The sequence below is a fragment of the Hydra viridissima genome, unplaced genomic scaffold (assembly GCF_058129835.1).
Source record: "Hydra viridissima isolate aposymbiotic clone 2 unplaced genomic scaffold, HvirCarnegie_v1 scaffold_9, whole genome shotgun sequence".
NCBI lineage: Eukaryota > Metazoa > Cnidaria > Hydrozoa > Anthoathecata > Hydridae > Hydra > Hydra viridissima.
In genome coordinates, this window is record NW_028324308.1 from 13,296,545 (window position 1) to 13,307,910 (window position 11,366).

General features: G+C 28.1%; 1 protein-coding gene across 1 annotated transcript; it reads right to left on the reverse strand.

Annotated features, from left to right (window-relative positions):
* Positions 1-44: 44 nt before the first annotated feature.
* LOC145186132 (SUZ RNA-binding domain-containing-like) lies at positions 45-10,335 on the reverse strand. Its single transcript, XM_090097182.1, has 7 exons — positions 10,201-10,335; positions 8,581-8,657; positions 8,440-8,500; positions 6,162-6,280; positions 2,934-2,993; positions 875-985; positions 45-562 (listed from the first exon to the last, which is right to left on the reverse strand). The coding sequence occupies exons 1-7, from the start codon at positions 10,258-10,260 to the stop codon at positions 523-525; spliced, it is 528 nt and encodes a 175-aa protein (XP_089953308.1). The 5' UTR covers positions 10,261-10,335; the 3' UTR covers positions 45-522.
* Positions 10,336-11,366: the final 1,031 nt, after the last annotated feature.

Sequence of the window (11,366 nt, forward strand, 5' to 3'; positions counted from 1 at the left end):
AGAAAATTCTTTGCCAAAAAAAACCTGGTACATCTTTAACATCATTTTTTTTTCATTAAAATTTACTTTGCAAATAAAAAAGTAATTTCTGCAAAGAAAATGAAATGCAGAAATATGTAGAAAAATAATTTCACTGAATAAAAGTTTTGCAGAAAACAACTTTTCTGTTTTCTTGAAGATGTCCTAAAAAGACACGATGGGATTAACTTTAACTCAAATGTTCTGAAAATGAATCTTGTTAAAATGTGTACTTCTTATAGTTTTAATGCCAACACAGAGTCCATTCATCCTGCTTGAACTGATGAGCTCCACTTAATTTTGGGATCATTTTGTATTGTGAATACCAAGCACACATAACAGTATTTGCGAATGCATCCTTATTGATTATCTGCAACTAGCATCCTCTATACAATTTTTTAAACAAGCTATACATAATCAAAATGAGGTATGTATGCTTTTTAACATGAGAATGTTCATAGTCAAAGTAAATCCCACCAATTTTCTCAGCATATGCTTAATAGATCATCTATTTTCTTTAAAACCAGGAGAGTCTTGTGGTCCACTAAAAAAAGCAAGTTAATATTTCTATAAGTATTTTGATAACTTTGAACAAACTTTATAAGAATTTTACATAAAATAATACAAATTTACTAATTTAACAAGTCAGTGCTAGTAGAGATGCACAAACTATTTATGTACAACAATAAACCAAAACTATTTTAACTGCAATTAAAAATTACATTATTTTTAAAGCAAATTACATTATTTTTGAAGCAACACTTAGAGAAAATGTTTACAGAAAATTCACTTCAAAATAACCAATTCATTGTAATGACAAAGTGTTTTCCTTTTTTCTCCTACAAACTCTATTTACCTAGGTAATCTAATGACATTTTCCATTTCCTTTGTTGCAACCTTGAATGAAACTGGAGGTGGACTATTTAGTGGAGAGCTTCGACTAGGATTTTGAATAATGGAGATTTTCCTTTAAAATGAAAATAACCATAGTAGAATGCAAATTAATTGCAGTAAAACCAATCCCAAGAAATAAGTTTTAAGCATTAGATACAATTTCAAATAAAAATTTGATGTAAAAATGAAAAATACAATATGTAAATATAAACCTAGTATCTAATATACAAGAATAACAAAGTCAAAGAAAATCTGTTCTTTAGTTAATTTTATTCTAGGAAATGCAATAATAGTGAAAGTAACAGATTTCCAGTATGATACATCCGGATGTTAGCTAATATGTATATGATTCACCAATATTTTTGCAAATGATAGCTTTCACTAATTTTTGAGAGAAGTTAAGGATAAATATTTTTTGAGTTTTTGCACAACTTCAAAACAATTGTAATTAAAGTTAGTTTGTAAAGATAGCTCTGCTAAAAAATATTCTGATTAAAATAAACAATTATTTTTATCCTTATTTGGGTCAAACCTCTTTATCTTACCCCAAACGAATCCCAACAAATTTATGGAACTGCTTTTTGGAAATAAATGAACTAAACCAAAGAACACAAAAAACTTTTACTGACTTTTTGCAATTCTGGACAAATGACCAATAGTTTTCATTTCATTGAATCCCTGTTTAATTGTAGTACATAAACATTTTTAGTGAACACCAAAAAAACATTTTTATTTTGAGGTAGTGGAGCTTTTCTAAAAAAGTTTTTTTTAATGTCAGTTTATGTCTTTGTTTTAGGTACAAGAATGAGGCTGAAAAAAAAATTGAAAATACTTTATGAGAAATATACATTAATGAGTTAATTAACAATATTTTGGAAAATTTATTAGCTAAATACTTGTCGTGAACTTTTAATTGATTTTTACTTTGTCATTTATTTAACAGAGGTATCATAATGGCAAAAATAACTACAAAGTAAATCATTGTGGAGAAATCACAATAAGTTTGCAAATGGATTACTTGCTAAGAAAGATATTTTTTAGTTGTAATATCATTTCAGAACCCAAGAAACTCATTAAAAAAAAAATAAATTGGAATGTTAAAGTAAAGCGAAATAAAGACATGATAGATAGTATATAGATAGTAGATTATAGATATATCATAATATGTAATAGATTATAGATAGTAGTTTATAGATAGTAGATGAGTTTAGTCTCATACTGCATGATGGATAGATCTCCAGTTAGTAAAGGAACTGGATATACACTTAGTGTAATTAAAAGTATTAACCTTGTTAATTCTCACTCAAGCTATGACCTTAAATACAATTAGATTTACTTATTTAGTTAATAGTGCTTTTGCTTTGGCTCAAACAATTGTTGAATGATAAGTTTAAAAGCATCTTTTGGGACAGTTTTTCAATTTTCTGATGGTGAAAGTTTGTCTGAAAAAATTAAGTTATTGTAAACATTTCTAAAATTTCACTTTTTAGCTGATTCTTAAATATAAATGTAAGTATTTTTAAGAGAAAGTGCAAACTATGCATTTTTTTAGTCAGAAAGTTAACTTTTATCATCATAAGAGTTTATCAAAAAAGAGAATAAAAGTAACTCTTTTATATAAATATTTATATTCTTTTATATAACTGTTGGTATATTCCAATAGTTGTAAAGTTTCCAAAAAAAAGTTGAAGACTTTAGGTGAACAGTAGAATCAGTTGAAGATATGTTTATGAAGTGTACTATGGAGATTTATGGAACTAGCAGCAAATAAGTTTCAAACAAGACAACACTTCATATTTAATGTCAAAGATAATCAAAAATTATGGTAATTTTAAATTAAAAAAAAAAAATCTATATCCTTGGGTCTATAAATATACAACTAAACCACTAAAGTAACCAAGTGTTAAATAACACAGTTATTAAATTTACAAACCTGGTTTTCTTTAACTTTCTTTGAGTAAAATTTAAACTGCTACTATAAAAAGGTGTGTACAAAAATTAATTCACGTTAAAATACTCACACGCTGTCAGTCTCAAGTTTAGGCTTGGTTTCGTCATAGTCTACACCAAGTATACGATTTCTAAAGAAAAAGGTTTATACAATACAAGAAAATTTTTTATAACCTTTACATAAAATGTACATTGAGCTTAAATAATATTATTTATACTAATAATATATAATAAAACATACATTTATTTTACATAAAATGTAATTTCTGCAGCTAGTGGAAATTTTCTAGCGATTACTGAGATAATAACAGATACTATGTTCAATAGGTTAATGATTACAGTTTTAACTACTATAGCATAGATTGTCCCAAAAAAAAAGAGTAAAGTTTTTAAAGTTTAGGGTCTCACCCCTTAGAAAGTTTCCTTTTCATAAGTTATAATAATTTGCAAATAATGAGGCTGATCAGATGATTAGGGGTGCCTCATGAGGACCAAAGTTTTGTATTTAAGCGCCAAATTCCTTTAGAAACCAAGTGAATTTCAAAGTTTGAGATCTAATAAGTCTACAAGTATTTCTACCTTCTCTGTAGAAAAACTTGTAGACTTATTAGATCTCAAATATCCATTTTTGCTTATTTTTATGATAAATACAAATTTAACACACAAAAGTTTGTCTCATACTTATTTAAAAAGATATGGTGGTCAAAACTTGGAAAAAAAAATCAGTTTTTAACAACTTTTAACCTTAACTAGAAATGCCATGTAACCAGCTAAGTCTACTGATTCTTACTTATTAATTATCTGTTGTTTCTAGATACTCTTTGGTGCTGCTGCAATTTAAAAATTGTCTGCTATTGTTAAACTTTTTAAAAAAATTGCTATTTTGCTTAGTTTTGTCTTCCAAGTGTAACCAAAGTTGAAATTTGATCATACACATGGCAAGATGTAACTTTGTTGTGAAATTATGAGGTAATGTTTTAAATAACTTTGTATGCTTTTGCTTTAATCATTTACTCTGCTAAGCATTTCTTTGCCTATACTTAACTGCTTCAAATTCAGGGTGTTTGTGCACTTACCACATAAGCCAATGACAAGACATTTTTATAATTACCCCATTCAGAAAACTAATAATTTTTTTGTTGCTCTCTTTTTTAGCACAACCCAGACATTGAATGTTATGAGGCACAAAAAAAAGACTGATTGAATTTCCATATGAATCAATAACTAGAGCTAGACTTCCATTGGGTAATGATGTCCTTTGCAATTTTTTCTGGTACCATGGATCTCAAAAACTGTCAGCTCATGAAAATGCCAGCCATGTGTATAAACAGAAACTACCACTTTGGTTTAAGGCTAGCATTTGCAGTGATTATGGCTACTGTTCTAAATGAAATTGGTGTTTATTGGTTTAAGAGTTGTTGGACTTGGTGACTTAACTAAATACTAATAAAAAATCACAAAAATTAATTACTTAGGAAAAACTTTGTTCAAAAACTAATTTAATGTTCAAAACTTGTCAAATTTAAATGCTTTGTTGAGGTAATTTTTTTTTGTTATCAGAAATCCTTAATACATTTGCTTTCAGAATAATCATAAAAGTTTTAAAAGCATGACGAAGGTACAGAGTATTCTGAAGATGATGTTCAGCCTATAAATATCACATTGTCAGTACACTGACAAAAAAGAATTGTGTCTGCAAAAGTATCAGCAATAGTAGACAAAACAAACACTAGCATTCCCAACTGGGATGGTAAACTTCTTCCAGAAATGTCAGGAAATGAAGCTGTTGTTGACAGGTTGCCAGTATTGCTATCCTCTCTTGTTGATGGCAGCATTAAGCTTCTTAGAGTTCGAGAGTTAGATTCTGGGAGAGGTAATGCTGCAGAACAAGCAGTCTAAGCTACAGTCATTGCACTGTGAGTCTCTTGTAGAGGATATGTGTCGCGAGACCACTGATGCTAATACTATTAAGTTTAGTGGTGCTTGTTACCTACTTGAGGACAAATTAGGTCCAAGCCTGCTTTAGTTGCCATGCAGACATTAAATGTAAGAAAAACTGCTGTCTGATGATTTACAGTTTGCATTGGGACATCATAAGGTCAAACAGCCATTGCCCAGCAATGTTCCACTACTCCCAGCACCACATGATCTGCAAGAGTTCCTTCAGCAGCAGCTGAACAAGAAACATCCAAGAGAAGATCACATAGAGCTACTGTCACTTGCTGGTTTACTGATTAGTATGGATATTGTACAACCAATTGGGAAACCTGGTATCATCCACAGAGCAAGCTGGATAGCAAAGACAGTGTATAAACTATAGATGGAGCTGTTGCTTGACTCCTTGAAAGACTCAACTCCTTTGACAATGAAAGGCTGAAGAAAGTTGGAAAACAATGAAAACAATGAAAAGACATGCCCGGTACCTCAGTCCTGAACTTGTAACATTGGAACTGTTCTCACAACTTGCATCAATTAAAGAAAAAACTGAGCTGATAAAAACTATGAAAACAGAGTGCGGTTACATTTGCTCACAGAATTACCCAGCACAGTTTCTAATCTTCAAATATCAAGGACATTGTTCAAGATACTTGACATTGATGATGGATTTCTTGAAGTTCCTATTAAGACCTTGCCAGAAAATCAGTTATTCACCATTGCAATTCCAAGTGGTGGAACAATATTGCAGAAATTTCAAGCAATGCAACTGAATGAACTACAAATTACATAGATTTTAGAAATAAGTATCCAAGTTATGTTTCCCATCTCTATGAACAGACAAATTTCAATAATTACTTGCTATAAATGTGTGTGTCTTATAAGTTGAATCAGTACTTCTTGCACAGAACCACCATATCTCTTGAAATAAGTATGAGGCAAATTTTAGTTTGTTATATTTGTATTTATCACGTAAAAACAAGCAAAAATAGATAACATCACCTTTACAGCTAAATACAAAACTTTGGTCCTCTTGAGGCCCAAATTGGCTTTATTTTTTGCAAATGATCAACTCAAAAAAAAAAAGGAAACTTTTTTGAGTGAAATGGTGAAACACTTTCTGCAGTAAATTATTGATAACTAGTGAAACTTGAATGACATGATATTGAATTCCAAGTAAAAAATGAACATTCTATGGTTAGCATAACAATTAACAATTTCCATTAGTAAACTTTAAAAAAAATTTAGGAAATAATTTGTGGGTGATGAACATACATACACAATACAACATGAATTTAAAACATTTTAAATGCAATGATCCAAAATTTCAATTATAAAAAAAAAATTCACTATATGATAAAAACCTTGCAGCTTGATACTCTGCTTCTTTGACTTTTAAAGCCATTTTCATTTCTGCTTCAGTCTTAATTTTTGGCTTATTTATGTTTGAATTCTTTAAACCAGATCTTTTTAAAATTTTTATCTAAAAACAAGGTTTAGCACCATGATATTTTACAAGAGCAAAAAAAATTCAATAACATATAGTTGAGACTGAATCTTTAAAATTCCACATCCTTTAACACAAAGAATCAAATGATAATTGTGAGTTTGTATTTGAGGTTCATAGAAGAATCACCCAGTGAACTCAAAACAATTACTTAAAAAATCTTACATCTTATGGTTACCTAGAAAAATGAAACTTTTAAATATCATTATAATTGAAAATTTGCCCCCTCCTCAAATCCTCTCATTTTGAACATGTTGCACATAAATAAAACTTGCTTCAATCAACAACTTTAACCTGACAGATCATATCAAATTCAGTGAAAAAAGACTTCACACTTTCATATTTAAAAAAAGTTATCAGTGGCTATTGAAACTAAAACTAAAGATATGACCACCTCCAATACACTCATTAGATAATCGATCATGACTTTAAATTTCTATTTAAAAGTTTATGATTGATATTAATTCAACAGTAGGCAACTGCCATAATTATAAATGATATTGTATTTCAAAATTAAAATTTCAAAGCATTTTTCTATTGTATACTTATATACTGTATTTATTATTTCATTATTATTAAAAAATAATAAAATTAGAAATACATTAAATGTATACAGTAGAAAAACACTTTGAAACTATATGTAAGTGCAACATTTTTTTTAAAAAACACTTTTAAAAATTACTTAAGTTGTTTAAGTTAAGAAAATGAGTTGCAAAAAATTGCTAAAAGTTTATTGTAGATAATTTTAACAAAACTTTTAATTTTAAATTTCAAAACAACTTTCATAAAATGCTCTCTCTAGAACATATCAGTGAACAATTTAATTTGTTATTATGACCAATACTTCACTACTTTTCTATAGCTTGACTTTCCAATTTGTTCAGACACAAGCCCTAGTCTGTAATCTGAATTAGGCTCATGAAGTAATTTTTCTATGTGCTCAAAAAGAATGTGTATTTTAAGAGTCTGAGATAGATATGAAATCTGAAACACTTTATTCTAAAGTTGAAGGTATTGAGATAAGTTTTAAGAAAGTTTTCCAGTCCCATAGCAATATGTCACAAAATTAACAATTGCTTTTAACAATGAAAATAAAGGTAGTAACAATAGTGAGTTAATTTCACCAAGGATATTAGATTCAAGAAGTTTATCTTCATGTTAAACTAGTTTACGACACACATTTCATTCAAAAACCTCACTCTAAATAAAGTATGATTTAATTTAAGTTGTGATGTTTACCAGTAAATAATGCTTCTAAAACTATTAGAGTTCTCATCAGGTAATTTTTTGAAACCAGCTTCAACTTTACAGACCAGAGCATGGCTTTTTCTTGATTGAGAAATCCTTCTTTTAAATATAATTCTGGAAGAGGACATTTAGCTAACATATCGTTTGATGTGTTAAAAAGTGCAATATTTACTGTGCTGAAATATTATTGCTTAAAGATTAAACTTTTTATAACTGTAAAAAAATCTTCCACAACTTTTCACCTTAGATTCTTAGCAAGAATAAGAAACTTGCAGAGCTTTTCACTTGAACTGTCACAGAATAGCCCAAACTGCTCTGAGGGTGTCAAAAATCTTTCTAGGGAGACAGTTTAGGACAATAGGACCATTTCAGTGAAAGTTAAAAATGACAAAAGTCATTTAAGTAAAAAAAAAAAATTGAATTTTATTCACGAAATGTATTTTTAATTCACTCATCTATAATAAAAATTAAACTGTTTCCCATAGTGCACTCTTTTCTCTCTTATTATTATTATTATTATTATTATTATTATTATTATTATTATTATTATTATTATTATTATTATTATTATTATTATTATTATTATTATTATTATTATTATTATTATTATCATTATTATTATTATTATTATTATTATTATTATTATTATTATTATTATTATTATTATTATTATTATTATTATTATTATTATTATTATTATTATTATTATCATCACCATTTTTAATATTTAAGTAATTACTGGTTATCTCTTTCTAGTCATATAACTTATTTGTGAAAAGAAGTTATTTTGACCTAGTAATTTAATAACTAACAATTCATTACCCAGAAATATAGTTTTTAGTCCTAAGAAGAAAACTTTAAACAAAGAGCCCAATTAACAAACTCACCTGAGGAGTATACTCAGTTTTACAAGCATTTTCTGCTTTCAAGATTGTCACTGGAGCATTACTAAAAAATGTGTACAAATTGATATTGAAAAAGAAAGTGATTTAGTGGGAAATAACAAATTAGGCAACATAAAGTCAAACCTGAATTCCATTGGTTCTATGTTGTGTTGCTTTTTGTTTACAATTTTTTCTCTTTTTTCCATGCGCCGTTCAAGATCCTTTTTTAAAAATTATAATAGAAAAATATCATTATAAAGTTATTGGGTTTAGGTTAATAGAGTCATCTATTACTGGTTTATTGGGACAAGTAACTTTTGGCAATAAAAACTTTATTTCCTGCATTAAATTTCTCAAAAAATATTTTATAAAAACTATATATATAGTTTTATATTTCTACACATGTAATGAATCAGAACAAAATCAGGATTGATAAAAATATCAATACAAATATTTATAAGATTTACAAATATTTGTATTGATATTTTTATCAATCTTTAAAATCCTACCTGGTTGTGCTAGGTTTTTAATCAATTTTTGATTTAGCCATTAAATCAAAAAAATGTTTTTATCTGGTGCAGGTTTAAAGGAAAAACTTACATCAAAAGAAAGAAAAATTATTATAAATTTCTGAAACAAACGTCCTCTCTAGATGAGATATCAATGATCAGTTTAGTTTGATATTATGACCAATACTTTAGATATTCTCAATAGCTTGATCTAGTTATGCCAACAAAAATGGCTTTTTTTAAAAAACTGGTTTAAAAATCTTAGACTAGCAGCTAGGATTTTAATTTCAACAGATTTGTAATTGCTAAATAAAATTATTAAAGGAACTGCAAATAGTTTTTTGTTGACATTTTTATTGATATTGAATTTGTTGAGGACCACTGTGTACAGACATGCTCCTCAGAATTTTAATGTCCTAAACATGTCTAAATGCCATAAAATAAAATTATTAACAAAATGTATAAAGATCTCATGTAAAATGATAAAAACAAATTTATCTTTTTACTTTTTATTTCATGTTAGTAAAAATGAAATCAAAATCAATTACTTTTTACAATTTGTTGGAGGCCAGTTTTTCCAGAGTATCTAATGTATATGAATTTCTTTTTAAATAGCATTACTTTTAAGCAACATACTTTATTTATTTTTATTTGATTCTACTAAATGCATACCAGAATGTAGGTAGATAACTTAAAAACAACTCTTACAGAATAACATCAAATTAAATAATTTTACATCTATAAATTCATTGTATATATTTTTATATTTTTACTTTTAAAAATATCTATACTATAGTACAATAAGTTCAGATTGAAAAAATTTATTTTTCCAGAAAGAACTGCTCCAGAAATAATTACTTTATTCATGTTAATTTAAACCTATATATTGAACAGAATACTCAATTAACAATTGAACTGCTTTTCAAAAGAAAAGCTACTGATATAGTCATTAACAATAATTAACTTTTTTATTGGTCATATTAATAAACAATTAATGTATTATGTGACAGTAGTTAGGCAGTTAAATAATAACCGGATAAATGTATTTAGCTTGCTGGATATTCATTGATGGATGTCTAAAAATGAGCTTTAGCTGCTTTTTAGGTCAATCTGTTATTAGTATAGCTACTTAGTCGGTTGCTGCTAGTTGTATAATTAAAATTTTGTAACTTTAAATACTAGGTATTTGAAAAAAACAAGGCTGTATAAAAATACTAAAAACAGTATAAAATTTTTCAGAAAATCATTATCTGACCCCTGAATCAGCAGCGTCTTCCCAAGAATCTATAACATCATCTTCTTCATCGTCTGACATGTTTTCTTTCCCATGAGGAACATTATTCAGCCGATAAAGTAACCCTATATTTGTAAATCAATCCAGTGATCTTAGTAAAACGCGAAAATTCTGTACGAATTTCTCCTCCTTGCCCTTTATTTTTATTAGTAAAAAAGAACCTAAATTGCTTGAACAAATTGCAGCGGTTTTAAAAAAATAAATAATTTTCTTAAAAGTCTATTTGTTTGTAACGATTAAACCAAGTACTGTATTTATTCCTTCCAAATCTTTTCATCCCTTTCAAAAAAAGTTATTCAAACGACATTTTAACTCAATAACCTCTTGATCACGAATCAAATACATATTAAGTTTCTGAATTATAGGATACTGTGAATACAACGATACATAGAACAAGGCAAATATTTTAACATGCCCACAATGACATTTTGGGGAGGATAAAATATAGTTAACATCATACTCAAATGACTTTGTGGGGAGGATAAAACAAAGTCTTTTTTTAAGATATGGATTAATGTTCATTATTTCTGATAACAACAAAAAAATGACCACTCTCTGTATCATCAGTATTTAATTGACCTGCTCCAAAGATTCTTGGTTGGTTAAAGACTAAAACCATCCTTTACCAAAACATAACTTCGGTATATCTCTTTGACAGAAGCATTGTCATCTTAACCCTTAGCCAACTATTTTACAATAAGCATCTTACAAGAGACCTAAATGCATGCGTTCAACAACCGTTTTCAGGCTGCATTGTAGATACACTACCCCTAATATTATCCTCCCAAGTTTTTTTTCTGAGTATTATAGAGAGTTGGTGCATTCCCAAAGGCGTTGCACCACATATTGACAGTGTAGTTTCGCATAAAAAAGATCGTTTTTTAGTTGTGCGTAAACGCCGATGTATCTTTGTAAAATTCAACACAATTTATATACAAGTTAATTCCCTAGGTATTCACACATATCTTTTCACACATACAATTATTTACAAGTAGGCATTCCCTAGGCATTCACACATATCTTTTCACAAATACAATTATTTACAAGTAACGCTTTAATGACATATTTTACGCACACAATTATTCACAAGTAACGCTATAATTACACTCCCCCTTGGTCATAACGAC